We start from the raw sequence: 17,587 nt of genomic DNA, 5'->3' as shown, positions 1-17,587 counted from the left end.
CATCTCTCGGGGAACTCCTTCAAGACTGTTGGAAGACCATTTCAGGTCCTCTTGAAGCTCATCAAGAGAATGCCAAGAGTGTGCAAAGCAGTAATCAAAGCAAAAGGTGGCTACTTTGAAGAACCTAAAATATGACATATTTTCAGTTGTTTCACACTTTTTTGTTATGTATATAATTCCATATATAATTCCACATGTGTTAATTATTAGTTTTGATGCCTTCAGTGTGAATCTACAATTTTCATAGTCACGAAAATAAAGAAAACACTTTGAATGTGTGTGTGGTGTGTCCAAACTTTTGGTCTGTACTGTATATATATATATATATATATATATATATATATATATATATATATATATATATACGCGCACATTTTTTTTCGTGGTCTCAGTATTTGACTATTTGTGGAAAACACAATAATGACATTTTGTTTTCATTATGTGTATAACGTGTGTGTGTGTGTGTCTATATATATATATATATATATATATATATATATATATATATATATATATATATATATATATATATGTGTATATATGCTGTTGTAATTATGTATAATAAATAATATTGTTGTTATTATGTTTACTCGTCCCAACATGCCCCTCACATTATGCAACACAGCTAATGGGAGGATTTTATTTTGGCGGTGAGACAGGTTTTTGAGGGAGACGACTATTATCAAATATATGGGAGCCAAATTTCCCTGGGTCTGCAGGAGCATCCTGCAAAAAAAAAAAAAAAACCCGGGGCCTCTCCCGATTCCACAGCCACACATCCTATAATGGGCATCGATATACGACTGATGTAGCCCCGTTTCTTTTTCAAACAACGGATTAGATCTAAGAAACGTAGAGTCCTATGTCTGTGTATTGATACATTTATGTTAACTGCAGCAGGAATCAAGTTTATTTGGTGTATTTGTTTAGAATGGAACACGCTGAAGGTACAGACGCTTTTATTCTACCATTGTTTCGATGATTCGTTTCATAATATCGCGCAGAATCCAAACAAGTGTTGCATGTATTTCTGATTCTGATAACAATAAAGGAGTGATTTTCATCACACCTTTTCCTGGTGGAAATGTAATGTGGCCAATTTGATTTAAAGGGGCACGGGCAGCCATGTTGACATGTTCGCATTCACTTCTTCAGTTTATAAGGTTATCCTCGTGAATCAATCTGCCAAGAAACACACAATTTAGAAAATAAATGTCTCTTTGGAAAATTCCCTGGTGATAAACCATAAAAGTGCGTGTATTGGTGTTTTCCCCATGTACACACATTAGCACATCCGCTAACGCCGCCTTTCATATAATGCAGCGACATTACACGGGTTCGCTTTACAAGGATGTTAGGAAAACAGGATCGTCATTAACTACACCAGGGTGTGATTTTGTTTATTCGTGGCCCATATAATATTTTCTTGAAGTCGTAATTTGTTTTACACGTGACAAAATGATTATATCGGGTTTGTTTTGTTATCCAGAAAAGGCTAGCAGGCTAACGTTAGCCAGTTGCTGGTCTTTGCAGGTTTGTTTCTTTGACATGAAACGATGTTTCAGTTCAGTTGGTTTAGAAGCAGTCGTTTATTGTTCTGTGGAATTGAGTGATGTGGTTCATGTGCTAAATGAAATTCTTTAACGGCTAGTTTTAAATCCTTTTATTTCTGGACAGACAAAATGAACACTGCTCTGATGTCAAATACTTCTTTTCTTGAACATCTGGCATAGCCACGCTTATTAAAGGGAGAGAAACTAAAAATTAAAAAGATTATTTAATAAAATAAAGGGGGAAGCATGCATCGTTCTCAAATATAAGAAGTAGAGGGGATGTAAAATTAGGAAAATGAAATTGGACATGTTGGATAGCATATTTAGCCAGAATCAAACAAGGCTGAGCATTTGCAATCTAAATTTTGCATGAAGTTTCCTCTCAAGAGTCAGGGAAAGTTAGCATAACTTGGCATAAAGTAAACTTTATCTATCCCCTGGGAGGCAGATTTCCAAAAGCAGCATAATACCCTCACAAAATAATTTGTGCATTGCAATAACCACACATTTTTGAGGCCTTTTGTTGATTTTATACAAATAAGGTTATTAGATATTAAACTTTTTTTGTTGTTGCTAAGAGCAATGTTTCACAAATGTGATAAAACGAGGAGGCATTTATCTTGTGTCATGAACACACACTGTTGTTCCTCAATATCTCAGCAGGCCCTGTAAGAAAAAGGGAAACTTAAGGATGCTGGAGCAGAACAATGGATTTCTCCTTCTCTTTCATGCAAGGGATCATGGGAAACACAATTCAGCAACCCCCTCAGCTTATTGACTCCGCTAACATCAGACAGGAGGATGTCTATGAAGCCATCAGTGACCCAGGAGATGATGGAGGACAGCAAAACTTTGAGTCTCCTTTGGAGTCAGGCTTTCCTTACCCTGCTGAAGACCTCCCAGTCATTACAAATGGCTACCCGACCGGTGTAGGTACCTATGAGCAACAGGCCAAGTTTGCCTTGTACTCACAGTTCCCCAATGGCTCAGCTAATGGCTACGGAGCCATACGAAACTATGGGGATCACGGGTTGTTGCTTGGTGAGGGTACAGTATTGAGACCACCAGTGGTCCATGAGAAGCCTCCAAGCCACATCTCACCTCCATCTAATCCCCATCATCACCACCAGCCTCATCATCCTCCTCACCATCACCACCATCATCAGCAGCACCAACATCAACATCATCCACATAACCCATCAATGTTACCTCACCACCATCACCCACCTCCTGCCTCTCACCTAATGCCTCAAGTCTTGCCACCCCCTCCTCCATTGCTCTTGCCCTCATCGCCACCCCTCCTGTCACCTCAAGATAGCACCGTCTCTAACCCCATTGCGCAATCCACCAACACTCCCAAAAAGAACAGCTCCCCAGAGATCAAAATAAAGATCATTAAGACCTACCAGAATGGCAGGGAGCTGTTCGAGTCCTCACTGTGCGGGGATCTGCTGCAAGAGTTTCAGGCCGGTGAGCCTTCCAGGAGAAGACATGAGCAGAAGAAGGAAAAGAGGAAAAAGAGAAGCAGCAGACATGGTGACGGTCAAGAAGAGGAGAGCCAGCAGCCATGCAGAGGCATGGAGGAGTGCTCAGGGGTGGTTCACAACTCCACACAACCCAACGAAGGTCATATTGCATTCAGAGAAGAGCAACCTTCTTCAGCCCTCAAAACCCCCAAAGCAGAACTGAAGGAACAGATAGTAAGTTTAATATTCTTGACATGTTTATAGCTAGTCCTTTTTACTTCAGAAGAAACCACTTTCTGGTTGATGTGTTCTGATCTTACAGTTCTTGTTCATCCAAGACCATCTTGTGCTCTTGTTTAGGTTGAAAAGCACTTTCCTTCGGTCATCACTAGCACTGGCTCTTGTCAAGAGTATGAGATCGGTGACTTGGTGTGGGCTAAGGTTGGGACGTATCCTTGGTGGCCTTGCATGGTGTCATCAGACCCTCAGTCAAATGTTCATATACGTCTTAATAAAAGAGGTAATTCATCTATTACAAGTACATATTTTAATGGCCGGAATACACTACAGAACAGATTTTATGAATCTATGCACTAGTCACACAGTTTTTGGCTATGAAAATATTTACAGAGGACAAACAGGCCATCATACACTAAATGAGTGAGAATTACACATTACCAGACTTTCAAATTATTTACAACACTTACAAATCCATGCATAAACTCGTTGCTAGTAATCCGGCATTCTGGTGGGCAAATTAAAACAATATGTGTTCATGTTCTTGTTCATGTTTGGAATCAAGAGTTCAGAAATCTGTCTTCAATCGCCTTAAAATTTGCAGAATGGCTCTGATTTTCAGCAACTCACCTATAGGTCGGAAAACAATTTGGTAAAGAGTAAGGTTGTGTATTCCAGCCTTTAGTTGTTAATTATACTAGCTTGTTTCAAATGTATGTTTCTAATCACATGCTTCCATGGTTCCTGGTAGGTGTTAAGGAATACCACGTGCAGTTCTTTGGCAGTGTCCCTGAGAGGGCCTGGATCCATGAGAAGAGAATTGTGGTGTACAAGGGTGAGAGCCAGTTCGATGAGTTGCAAGCAGAAGCACTCCGGAAAGCAACCAACCCAACCGAGAAACAAAAGGTATCCTGTATTCCAGCGAATTTGGTGACCTTCTTTCTGTGGACATTTCTGGGCACTTATTCTATGGTTTATTTATTTTAAAGTTGCTGAAGCCTCAGTCCCAGAAGGAGCGTGCCCAATGGGAAGTGGGTGTGGGTCACGCAGAAGCTGCTCTGCAGATGACACGAGAAGAACGCAATGAGAACTATACCTTCATCTACATTGACAAGGAACCTAGTTCTGCTGCTTCTGCTGCTCCTGCTGCCGACACTGTGTCCCCACCTAGGGCGACTGGTAAAAACTGTCCCGAACGCAAGCAGAGACGCTCTAAAGGGAGTGCTAGAGTGAAAGAAGAGCCCATACCTCGTCGCCAGCAGCCACGGAGGCAGTGCAGCATCACTAGTAGTGGGGAAACATCATCTCCCAATCAGAGAGAGGATGATATGGGCCAAGATCAACCCTGCAGCCCTGCAAAACCTGACCCCCATCCGAAGGAACCCTCCCCACCTCCAGTCAGGACGCCCTGGAAGACCGCCGCAGCCCGCAAGCTCCTCCCACTCTCCATTACTATGAAGAAGCTCAACGTGGAGATCATTAAATGTGACTGGCAGCTCCCAAAGCAAAAGCTGGACTTACCTGAGAAGACGGAGAGTGAGGAGAGGCCCAGCGAACAGGTTCAGTCACCTGAGGTAAAAGTGAAAAAATGCTTATGAACATTTTTTCCATTTTGTAAAGAAAAGCTTAATCAAAGAAACTCTGAAACATCGCTTCAAAAAAAACATTTCAATAGCTACAATTTCTCAGATCAAAAATGTAACTGGATACAAGTGACTCACTATGCATTTAAATAAAATTGTATAATGAAATTGATCAAGTGGAGATTGCTCAAATGTAACGAATTACATATGCTTAAATTTACTACTACTAAAATGTATATTTTGTTTTTAGAATGGCATGTACAGATGTGTTGTTAGTGGTAACATTCATTTTTGTGAATTGAAATGGAGCTGGAAAATAACATTAGAAGAAACTTGGGAAAACTATAACAAATATTATAAAAAGTTCAGCACAACAAAAGTGCACATTTTTTTTAAATTGTAATAAATACTATAATGGAACAAAAATACTAAAATAACACTGGATGCTATTTGCATCCCAGTGTAAATAGTACGGTTATATTAAATGTATTTAGTATTATGTTTTAAATATGTATACTGTTGCACCCACATTTCCCAATATTAGCCAGCTTTCTCGTCCAGCTAATTTTAACCAGGGTATGCTAATTAGATCATAGGTATGCTGTAATATATCTTGCTGGTTAGGTAGATCTAATGTCACCAAAAATTCAGCGAAACTTTGTTTATCCTCTATAATGCATTTAGTTTAGTTGAAATGCTGTTAATGTACATCTTCAGCTATTATAGCTTACTGTTCAAAGTTAATTACTACGCTCTAGCAAACCCAAAATTAGGGCTCTGTCTGCGTGATCTTTTCATGCATGCTGCTTAAAAGGAAATTGCACCTCTTATGCCAGGCAGCTGTTGGTAGTTTTATTTTATTTTTTTAATGTTTGTCAATCTATCCCACAAAGGACTCCAGTGATAAGGCAGAGGCAGAGACATGTTCCAGTGAAGAAGAGCGAGCTGTGTCTCCCTCAGCCTGGAGTGACCAGGAGAGCACCGAGCAAACCACAGGTATATATAAGCACAAACACAGAGTCACTAAAAAGAGTTGAACTCCCTTTTGCAATGATATTCAGATGTACTTTGCAGTATAAGTTTAATCTGTGAAAACATCCTCTGTGTCTGTGATGTCAGAGAGAAAGCAGCAGCGGCGATCTGTACGAAGCCGCTCTGAGTCAGAGAAGACTGTGGAACCAGTGCCAAAAAAGAAAGTGAAGAAAGAACAGGTAGAGCACATGAACAAAATATCAAATCTACTATTAAATAATTTAATAATGATTAATCCAACAAACCGTAGAATTCATTAAACCCGCTCCATTTATTTGCATTCACCGCTTGCTTAATTTAGCACCGGATTCACTAAAGGAATTATCCAAATCATATTACCTACATATTGCCTTAGTTTGTTCATATTAAGAGATTTATTTTATTTGTGTAACTTGTTTGATTTGGGCTTTGTTTTAAAATTTCAATTTAGTTTTGTTATATTTCAATTTCACTAAGGAATGTGCATCGATAGCCTAATAAAACGACACCTTTGAAATTTAGGCTACTGTATAATGTCTTCAATCTCATTTTGTTACATTTTTTTTAAATGTCTAATTTTTGTGAGAAAATTGAATCGTGAAATCAAACTTCTGAATCGAATCATGAGTTGAGTGAATCGTTACATCTCTAAAACTAAAATAACACTGCAATATGTCAAGTTTATATTTAAAGTGAGTCACACAAGCCTTTATGACGGTGTAAGTTATGCAAAGGTTTAAAATAGTTAATACACTTTTTTTTTTCTTCACAGGCTGAAGCAGCACCTAAAATGGATTTCAAAACAGGGTTTCAAAAAGGTGCGTGACACTACAAGATGAATTTGACATTTATTTAAATGGTTTTCTTAGAGGCAGTTTTGGGTAATGTTTTGAATGATTAATAAGCCCATAAATTAATTTATGGATCAGTATCTTAATGCTACTGGAATCCTGTAGGTGCCAGTGAGATATCAGACTCATGTAAGCCACTGAAGAAACGCAGCAGGGCATCTACTGATGTGGAGATGGCCAGCTCACTGTACAGAGACACTTCTGACTCTGACTCCAGAGGCCTCAATGATCCACAGGTCAGACTACACTCAGAAATACTGCCAGTGTGCCAGATTGACACCTCAGCGATACAGTCCTCTTTGGGTTACACAATTGTTATGACAGATTTGTTTATTTATATATGATATAAATATGTAGCCAAATGACAAATGGACTCCGCTTGTAAAGCCATATTTTTGTGTTAATTTGCATCCCTTGCAGACTGGATTCGGGAAGCGCTCGGACAGTCCAGCTGCAGTGGATGCTGACGGATCTGATGCACAGTCCGTGGACTCCAGCCTGTCTCGTCAAGGAGGAAGTTCCTCAAAAAAGGACACAGTCTGTCACGTAAGCTCTGTAAACACTCTGATGACTTCCTGTGAAGTGTCCAAATATTTCTGCCATATGCATCAGATGCTCAGCCAACAACTCGTACATATTTTTGTTAAGGTTCCAATAGATCAGCATCCACAGAAATGTTAAGTAGTAGTTCAGATTTTGTCTGACTCTTTCAGGTTAAATAGCAATCTGTTGTTGTGGTACTTCTCTACAATTTCCTAGGTCTGCGAAACATTCGGGGATTCTTTGGTGAGCTGTGAGGGAGACTGTAACAGACTGTTTCATCCTGAGTGCATTGGATCTAACAGTGGAACAGAGGGAGAACTCCTTTGTCAGGAGTGTAAGACAGGTGAGCATTATTACATCCTATAGGACCTAAATGGTTAAGCTTTTGAATTAAACTGAGGTTTCCTAAATGTTTTTTTTTTTACTAGCAATACATGTGATTTGTGGTAACCTTTTAAAAGCTGTAACCAGTTATATAGCCCACCAGTAACACTGAAATGGCCTATCCACCTTATTCTTAAACTCAGAATTAAGCCTAATATGGTAAGACGCACCAATTTGCGATATAAAGCAGCAAACCTAGCTGATAGCTGGGCGTCCGTTGGATGAGACCGGAAGCCAGAACTATAAACTTTACCCACTCTTACTAAGAAAAATAAGGTGGATAACTTCTGTGGAAAAAAAGTTTCATAGCAATTCTACATTTTAGACCTAATGTGAAGTGGTTCAAAGAAATGGGTTATTTTATGTAAAAATTGTCTAGTATTTTATTTGTGCTCAGAATTTAAACTTTAAATGTGCATTGAAAATTGCATTAAAACGTTCCTGTTAAGTCTAATCTGTTTGTCGTCATCACTATCTCCAGGTTCCCACCCTTGTTTCTCCTGCAAGGCCGCGGAGGGTGATATGAAGCGGTGCTCAGTGAATGGTTGTGGCCGGTATTACCACGAAACCTGTGCCCGCAAGTTCACTGGCACCACCACCGACACTAGAGGCCTCCGCTGCCCTCAGCACAGCTGTGCCACATGCTGTCTCGACAGAGACCTTCACAAAGCTAGCAAAGGTAGATATATAGAAGAGTCACATATTCTTTGTATTTTACAGAAGCAATTTCAGAGCAATCCTCCCCTCATTTAGGCCGCATGATGCGTTGCATCCGCTGTCCGGTGGCGTATCACACAGGAGATGGTTGTGTGGCGGCTGGCAGTCTGTTGATAACACCCCACATCATCATATGTAGCAACCACTCCAGTGCCAGGAAGAACGGACACTTTTCCTCACCTGTAAACGTAGGCTGGTGTTTCATCTGCGCTCGAGGTACGTTTGGCCTGACAGTCTTCATACCTTCCGCTATGTCATAATAACTGAGATGTTTAGATTTGTATGTCCAGTGTATCTCATACTTCAAGTGGCGTTTAAACAGGAAGTCTTCACTAGTGAAGTTGCACATCAGTGCAGCCACATCAGTATTTTAATGTTCTCTGGTGTCGTCCTTTGCAATGTTCACTGTTCCTTCTCTTTAAGAGTAGGGACCTTTATTGTGACTTCTGACCTTCTTTCTTGTCCCCTAATCCTTTTCTCTCAGATGTATTGTGTGTTCGTGATCCATCAGATCATGTTTGTGTCTTACTAATTAGTAACATTTTAATTGTCTGTGATTATTCTGGGAAAGGACTGAGATTGAATTCAAAATGTAATTTCATTTGAACTTTTAAAATGACAAAAATTGTCAGTAATTTAAGACATTCCAGTGAGCAATTAATGAACACTGAATCTGTTCATCTGACATTAAATGTTTACAATTTGACCCACTTTTCATCTGCAATTCAACAGATAAATAATCAGAAAAAATTAGATGGATTAATTTTAAATTAATTGCTAATATTGTCATTAAATATTGTGCTCTAAATTAATGTCAGTATCTTACAGCAGGTTTTTAATAAGCCTATAATATGCCAAGACCCCCCCACTCAGTGATTTGCTCAGAATGCAAACATTAAGGAATATCACTGATTGTATCTTTAAGTTTTGGAATTATCAGACACACTTTCCACTTTTGTAGAACAGCTCTTTAACCCTCTAATTTCTCCAGGAACTAATCGATAACAATAAACAGAATTTTGGTCATTTCTTTAACCATCTTTGTTGTCTGCAGTAATTGTGATAGTCTGTGTTGGCGTGGGAGTAGTTGCATGTCACTTGATCTTTATAAATAAAATTCGTCCTTACAACCTTTTTCATTAAAGAAGTAAAATATTTAGGTTTCTCACCATCATGTTGTTCCAAACCCTTGTGACTTCATTTCCTCCCTGAAACACAAAGTGCAAAATTTTAAGGAAAGTTCTGTGTCTGACTTTTTTTTCCCCTATGAAGTTGCAATTAATGAGGGCTTAAGTTTTCAAGGTCAAAAAAGGATGTAAAAGCACCATAAACTTAATAAAGATAATCCTCGGCTGGTGAAGCCATATGATAGTCTTGACTAAAACAGACTAAATTTTAAGCTTTTATTCACTAAAGGAGAGGTTTGAACAAAATGAGGTTGAATAAATAACTAATTTACATTTTTGAATGAACTATTCATTTAACATTTCGCTACTATTAAAAGCAGAAAGCAGAAAATCAAATGACACAACAATTGTTGCATATTTTACATTTTATCCTGCAAATCCCTAAAGCTCCCACTCCAACACCGCACGCAGTATTCTTCTTTTTGTGTTCTCTTTTCAGGACTACTTATTTAACCATGTGTCATTAATTTATTTATTTTTTCCTAATGTGTGTTTTCTGAAATCATGGGTAGTTTCATTACTCATGACTTTTCCTGTTTGTCTCGTGTAGGGCTTTTAGTGCACGACCATACTGACACCATATTAAGTTCATATACCTTTAAGTCGCACTACCTTCTGACTGAGTCAAATCGTGCTGAGTTGATGAAATTACCTATGATTCCTTCTTCTTCGTCAGCTACCAAAAAGAATATTGGGAAAGGTAAAATCCTGTTTTCTTGGTTTATGTAGTTTGCCATCTGTATGCTTTCACAGCTGTCCTATTGCTCATTTTTATTTATTTGTTTATTTTTGGGGTCATTTTATTGCTGGTAATTTAACACCCTCACGCTGCTTCTAATGCACATAGTGGGCTTAAAATAACACGCAGCAACAAATAACCTACATTTTTAGTTCTTTAGTTTAAAATCAGATACCGGCATTGTTAATTAGTTTGGGATATTGTGTAGAGAAATAAAGTAGAAGTTGGGATAATACTCAAATCTTTGTTTGCTTATAACTGATTCTCAGGAATTTAATAACAAGGTTATGATATGTCACATAACTTGTTATTCTGAGTCTGTAACATGCTTATGCTTAGCATTAATTGCTTGGATTGTTTCTAAATTACTTTGTCCTGTTTCTCTGTTTGCTTGAGCACAATTATACCCCTCCCACCCTCCAAACATAAACATATTTTGGATGGCAGTTTTAATAGAGCCAACAGCAGGGTCCCGGAAGTAAAAACCCATTCATTTTGTCCATAGAGAATTGATTTTTAAAAATAACCTGTTCTGCTCTGATGTATGGAAGCCCTTTTCTATCATGGAATATAAATTAATAAAGGTCTCACAGAATTCTGAGTTTCTCGCAACTGTGCTTTTTTTATTATTATTTCCACCATGGAATAAAAAATGTAAAAAGTAATTGCAACCTTTTTATCTCACAGTTTTGACTTTTTTTTTTCTTGCAGTTGCAAGTTTATATTTCACAATTTGGGTGTTTTTTCCCATCTTTTTTTTTTTTTTTTTTTTGAAATTGTGAGATATGATTCAGAATTGTGAGGGGAAAAAGTCAGAGTTGTTAGAAGTTGAAATTACTTTTTTTTTTTTTTTATTCTGTAGAAAAATAGGCTTCGATACAGATGATTAGCATTAATATAGCCCCTTTCACACTGCACGTTGGACCCTGAAAATTGCCGGAACATTGCCGGGTCGCCTTCTGTGTGAACGCAAACACGTCCTGGGATTGATTCTGGGATTGATCCCGGGCCGGGGATCTAGTAACATTGCCACGCACAGTGTGAACAAAAGCCAGAACCAATGGCGTAAAGGGTGTGTTGTAGTGATGACGCACGTTATCGCGCAACTCTTTTACCGGGTGTTTTAAAGGCAGTTCAACAAAAAATATGTGCAAACTGTAATGAAGCAGAGATCAGTTAGTTCCTCACTTTCCACGCTGAAGCTGAGATCGTTCGCCAGCTTCAATGAAAGTTAACGTGCCTAGCGTTTTCGACTCCTACATGACATGCCACACCCTGATATCACGTGTCGTTACGGGACCTTTACGAGTTGGGTGTGAATGCACGCACATATTCCGGGTAATCACTGAAAGTGCAAAATCTAGCGACCCGGGAACAATTGCCGGGACACATTACCCGTGTATTTTCCGGAATCGCAGTGTGAAAGGGGCTTTAAAATTTCAGATTTTATTTTGACCTCTTATTGAAGTTTTATATTGTACCTCTTTTATATTTTATTCACGTAATTTGATAATTCTTGGAATTACTAGATAATCCCTCAAAGATTAAATGCAAAAATCTAATTTTTTTGCTTTGAAGATTGTAATGTGATTCATTTCTGAGTTTGTTGGATTGGTTCAGGACTAGAACTCTTTAAGATTTTTTTGAATCCCTCTGGAGAAAATGAATCGGAAAATGCTTTCAGAACCAAAGTGGCTGGAAAAGTTGGCACTCACTGCTGTGCTCCATCTTTTATTGTCCATCAGTGCTTATTTGCAATATTTTTCTAGTCAGTCAAACCAAGCGTTTTAAGTGACACCATCCAAAATACTTGCTCCGTGTCTTTTAGTGTACTGCAGGTGATGTTAATGCAGACAATCAGTCAGTGTGCATCACTGCATGTTTCCCATAGTACCCCCCTGATCATTCACTATTGGCTGCTTATTAAATCACCTGGCAAAAAAAAAAGCACATTAACATAATGCTGAAAGGTGTTAGTCATCAAACCATGTCTTTGAGCATGTCAATCTGAACTTCAAATTGGCATTTAGAATCTAGAGGCACATGTTGAAGCATTTCAGAGACATATTTCGAACTCCGAGGACACATAACTGTCTGATTCTGACATGCTCATGGATGAGGTTTGTGGAATACCGCCTTATTGGGAATGGAGATGCATGTGGTGATACTGTGGGCCTGTGTATTCGATTGTGTGTTTATGTGCGTGTGTGTGCTTGTCAAAAAGGAGGAAGACTGTTGTGTTGCGAGGCCTGTCCCGCCTCGTTCCACCCCGAGTGCTTGCACATGGAGATGCCAGAGGGGACATGGCTGTGTGGGGAATGCAGAGCGGGCAGGAAGCCGCACTATAAGCAGATAGTCTGGGTCAAGCTGGGCAATTACAGGTGCGTTCGTGAAACTGTTGAATGTCTCTCAGTGTCCGAAGATATTTTTAGCTAAACTAAGGCATGTTCATGCAAAGTCTAAAGTGACTAAATGGCAAAAAAAAAAAAAAATTGAGCAATTTTCTTTTGTTTTTTTTCACCAAATTGAGTAAGATGCAGATTATAATAATAATAATTTTAATAAGTTATAAAACAAATGATAGTAAAAAATATACTAAATATGTAAAAGTGTTAAAAATCATTGTAGTATGATATTTCTGACTTCAGGCTTGGTTTCATTTTTCAATCTTTTGATGCATGTTTTATTTTTGAAAATTCAGATTTCATATAATAATTCATTTTGCCAAATTTACACCGCAAAGGTGGCACAGAAGATCTTCTGAACTGGCAATTAGGTGTCTGTTTATAGACTGTATACTGCTGCTCAGAGATGCAATAAATGCATTTACACATCAACTCTGTACCTTTATACCAGGGGTGTCCAAACTCAGCCTAAACTATGAAGGCCATCAGCCCTCCAGGACCGAGTTTGGAGACCCCTGCTTATACAATTAAATCCAAAGGTGGCACAGAAGCACTTCTGAAATGGCATTTCGTTGTCTTTACACAGACAATTTAACGCTTCTCCTAGCTGGCACAAATGCATCTACACAGAAATTAAAGCTGAGGTGGGTCTGAGCAGGCATTATTCCATCTGGCTTTAATGCAGCATTGCATCTTAACACAATTTTGAACAGGCACAGAGCAGACTCTGTGTAAAGCCGTGTAATGATGCCTTCCACTAGAGGCTAAGGTGGTCAAAGCAGGCATTGCTTAATCCAGCTTTTCAGTTTTCTATTTAAACAGGATGGAAGGGGTCATCCTGTCCTTTAAAATAACCGTTTTTTTTTTGTTTTTCACTGCTTTGATATTGCTGTTGATTTTTTTCTATTGCTTATAAGAGGCAAATAGTAAACGCAGAGGGGCATTCTCATTCTAAAGAACAATTGATTCAGTCATCAGTATTTTTGGTTTATTTTCCTAACTGACAATGACTTCATTTTACCTGTGTGTCCAGTATATAAGTGATAAATTCAATGTTGATGTTGAACCATGTGTAGGTGGTGGCCAGCTGAGATATGCAACCCTCGTCTGGTTCCCTCCAACATCCAGAGCCTGAAGCATGACATTGGCGACTTTCCAGTCTTTTTCTTTGGCTCCCATGACTATTACTGGATAAACCAGGGAAGAGTTTTCCCATATGTCGAGAGCGATAGGAACTTTGCAGAGGGACAAGTTGGCATCAATAAGACATTTAAAAAAGGTACGATAATTGGTCGTATGTTTAATGGAATGATCATGTCCCCAGTAATGGTCAAGCTGAACTGACTCCTAAATGTATTTTTGTGTGTAAAGCCCTTGAGGAGGCAGCTAAAAGGTTCCAGGAGCTAAAAGCACAGCGAGAAACTAAGGAGGCCCTCGAACAGGAGCGCAACTCTCGGAGACCCCCACCATACAAACTTATCAAGGTACAGGTTATAGCTCAAATCCTCTATTCAAGTATTTTATTTCTCTACTGTCCTGTGGTACCATAATATGACCCATTCTTACATTTCATCTTAATCTCTTTACAATGCTACTTTGTAAAGAAAACTCAAATCATATTGAAACAAACTAAAGCTCTGTATTTTTGTCCATGCTTTTCACTACAGTCCAATAAGCCAGTTGGGAAGGTGCAGGTGCACGTCGCTGACCTCTCAGAGATCCCCCGCTGCAACTGTAAACCCACAGATGAGCGTCCATGCAGCCAGGACTCTCAGTGCCTGAACCGCATGCTGCAGTATGAATGCCACCCGCAGGTCTGTCCCGCAGGTGACCGCTGTCAAAACCAGTGCTTCTCCAAACGCCTCTACCCCGACACTGAGGTCATTAAGACCAGCGGCCGAGGATGGGGCCTAATGACCAAGCAGGACCTCAGAAAGGTGAGAGGTTGACGTCTGAGCATGAAGTCTAATTGCAGTAATTGACTCGAGCTTTAATTGTGAAAAGTTCATACATAAATTGTAAAAATTAAACATAAATAGTAGTTGTGTAGCTGCTTATTTATTATTGTTGTAATCATTATTATTAATTTTATGTAGACTTTTTTGGAATGTCAAAAAGAATCAACTTTTTGGTGAAAAACTTTTGATGAAGTTTAGACCTTCATACATTATATAGCATATATAATATATAATTTTTACTGATCTTGGGACATCGTTTGGTTGTGTTTAGGGTGATTTTGTCATGGAGTATGTCGGTGAACTGATCGACTCCGAAGAGTGCAAGCAACGAATAAGACATGCCAATGAGAATCATGTGACCAACTTTTACATGCTGACCCTCACAAAGGTACCACTGTTGCATGTTTACTCCGTGTATGTCACATTATAACGTCATCGCAGCTGTATTAAAGTCATCCTTCTGTGCTTCTCAGGACCGTGTGATTGATGCTGGACCCAAAGGGAACTTGTCACGCTTTATGAACCACAGCTGCAGTCCTAACTGTGAGACTCAGAAGTGGACTGTGAATGGAGATGTGCGGATAGGGCTCTTTACCTTGTGTGATATCGCTGCAGGTAAGAACTATTTGTATTTTCTTTGAAAAAGGACAGCGTTTGTTTAGAAGCAAGTTGTGATTATCATGTCTTTTTCAGACACTGAGCTGACCTTTAATTACAACCTGGACTGTCTGGGTAATGGGAGGACATCATGCCACTGTGGGTCCGAGAACTGCAGTGGTTTTCTTGGAGTCAAGCCCAAGGTGAAGCCTAATTGAATTAGACAGGAGCACATGAAGTGCTTATCCACGATTTCCTGTTGCACATAGACAATTCCCTGGAGTTTCCAATAGCTGAGTGTAATTATGCTGGTTGTTATTTGTTTACTGGTTCCATGTACTGCCATTATAATTTTTTTTCCACCATCATCATATCAATCTCTTGTCTGACATCTTGTTTTACGTCCTGTAGAGTGCAGTGGTTATGGAGAGAGAAGAGAAGGTGCGCAACGCTAAGCTCAAGCCCAAGAAGCGCAAGCTGAAGACAGAGAGCAAACAGACCCACGAGTATTACTGCTACAGCTGTGGAGAGGGAGGAGAGCTGGTCATGTGTGACAAAAATGATTGTCCGAAGGCCTACCATCTCCTCTGCCTCAACCTGACCAAACCTCCATACGGTACGTGATGCCTGTCCCTCCAGCTTTTCTTATCAGCTGTGGGAATTTTTTAGTAATTTTCACATGTTCCCGATGGCCTCTTGTTACATGTTGCTTGATGGGGATTTAGATTTCCATAGCATTAATGTCTACAATCTAGATCAGTGGTCCTCAACCAGAGGCCCTTAATTAAATAAAAAATTTACAATGTTTAAACTGACTTTTTCTTGGACAAAAAGGGAGTTTGGAGTAGGGGTGGGCGATATCTCGATATTTAAAATATATCGATATATTTTTTAATCACGATATGGGTTTTGACATATCGTATATATTATTTATATTTAATTCTGATTCCGCCACTTTGCTTGTTTGTCTTCTCTGTGCTGTGCTCGCCCCTGCCTCCTTGATTTTGTTCCCCCTCCCCTCGCGTGTTGTCTCATTGAACATGGCGGCGTCCTCAACCAGACCGGCGGCTACAGAACTAGTCTCAAAAAAGACAACTGGCTCCATTATATGGAGATACTTCGGTTTTAAGGCGTCGGATGAACAGCAGGCAGATGTCTACTGTAGGGCCCTATGATTTCCGCGATGCAGAAAACACGGACGGAATCGTGGAATCCAGTCATAAAAACGGAATTTACAGTTTAACGCGGAATGTCACAGAATTTGTCAAATTTTGAATGAATTAATAAAAAGTAGGTCATTGCACTCACATCAAATCGCGATATGGACTAATATCTGCAAATATTAAGCCGGAAAAGTCTATTTAAATATGAATCCTGCATGTTCTGCGTGTCTGTGTTAATGAATGGCGCAGAAGCGCGTCTTCATTCATTAAACACACAGAAGCGCGTGTGACGCTCGCGGTGATTTCAGCGTCTTTCCTCTCACTAAATAAAGATGTGAACACACGAGGAACATCTCCAGAACTGCACTGATAGTCACTTCATGAGCATCTGACTGTTTGATTTGAGTAAAACTAGCGTCACGTATCACATCATAGACTGTAGTATAGAATAATCTATTACTATTGTTCAGCAGAATGTACATAGCCTACTACTACTATTAAAATGAAACTAACATAATTCTTTAAGGAATAATCACACAACATTTCTTCCATGTTTTATTTTTAATAGTAAACCCCCTTTGTTTACCAAAAAATAAAGTTTGCTTAATTTTCAATAATTAAAAGATAAATTAAATGAATGTTTTATGCCTTCATTTGATAACCAGAACAATTTAAATACACAGAATTTCAGGGGGGGGGGGCATTTCACATAAGGCTATTTTAAGAATTTTTTTTACAAATTAAATTGTTTTTATGCATTTAAATAATTACACATGCTAAATGCTAAAACGGAATTAGGTAACAATATAACATATGGTGAAGAAAAAATAAAACATTTCATTGGGCCCTAATATTTGGCATATTTTTTTTTAGTTGTAGTCGTTTTTGTGGGGGTTTTTTTCCTGTAAAGATATCGAGATATATATCGAGAGATAGCAAAATATATCAAGATATATTTTTTGCTCCTTATCGCCCAGCCCTAGTTTGGAGCCTAAAGGGTTGAGAACCACAAAGAAAAATAATGAACCAACCATCTATAGATGGGTCATTGAAATTACACTAATATTTTTTTTAATAAATAGCAGTTTTATCTAATAATTCATGAATAAAATAGCTTGGACACACCCCTTCTATGATGAGAATTATTCTTATTTTTAAACTAAACATATTTAAGGGGGGTACAAAAAGTAAAA

The 17,587-nt window shown here is 38.8% G+C and overlaps 1 protein-coding gene across 5 annotated transcripts in view; it reads left to right on the top strand.

Annotated features, from left to right (window-relative positions):
• Positions 1–748: 748 nt before the first annotated feature.
• Positions 749–17,587, top strand: part of LOC132132917 (histone-lysine N-methyltransferase NSD3-like) — an 18,695-nt gene continuing 1,856 nt past the window's right edge. Inside the window, exons 1-22 of one of the 5 annotated variants that reach the window (XM_059545483.1) lie at positions 749–947; positions 2,217–3,253; positions 3,380–3,539; positions 4,008–4,162; positions 4,246–4,830; positions 5,733–5,835; positions 5,959–6,050; positions 6,623–6,668; positions 6,807–6,937; positions 7,122–7,247; positions 7,461–7,587; positions 8,110–8,307; positions 8,382–8,561; positions 10,083–10,232; positions 12,496–12,652; positions 13,753–13,955; positions 14,048–14,160; positions 14,344–14,613; positions 14,906–15,022; positions 15,108–15,249; positions 15,328–15,434; positions 15,643–15,847. In XM_059545483.1, the coding sequence (XP_059401466.1) occupies positions 2,261–3,253; positions 3,380–3,539; positions 4,008–4,162; positions 4,246–4,830; positions 5,733–5,835; positions 5,959–6,050; positions 6,623–6,668; positions 6,807–6,937; positions 7,122–7,247; positions 7,461–7,587; positions 8,110–8,307; positions 8,382–8,561; positions 10,083–10,232; positions 12,496–12,652; positions 13,753–13,955; positions 14,048–14,160; positions 14,344–14,613; positions 14,906–15,022; positions 15,108–15,249; positions 15,328–15,434; positions 15,643–15,847 (4,360 nt within the window). In that variant the 5' untranslated portion in view covers positions 749–947; positions 2,217–2,260. Of the gene's footprint in view, positions 948–1,292; positions 1,534–2,213; positions 3,254–3,379; positions 3,540–4,007; positions 4,163–4,245; positions 4,831–5,732; positions 5,836–5,958; positions 6,051–6,622; positions 6,669–6,806; positions 6,938–7,121; positions 7,248–7,460; positions 7,588–8,109; positions 8,308–8,381; positions 8,562–10,082; positions 10,233–12,495; positions 12,653–13,752; positions 13,956–14,047; positions 14,161–14,343; positions 14,614–14,905; positions 15,023–15,107; positions 15,250–15,327; positions 15,435–15,642; positions 15,848–17,587 lie in introns of those variants that run through there. The other 4 variants (XM_059545485.1, XM_059545482.1, XM_059545484.1 and 1 more) reach the window with 4 other exon arrangements.

This window comes from Carassius carassius, chromosome 49, assembly GCF_963082965.1.
Source record: "Carassius carassius chromosome 49, fCarCar2.1, whole genome shotgun sequence".
In the NCBI taxonomy this organism is placed as follows: Eukaryota; Metazoa; Chordata; class Actinopteri; order Cypriniformes; family Cyprinidae; genus Carassius; species Carassius carassius.
This window is presented reverse-complemented; position numbering and strand designations above follow the sequence as displayed.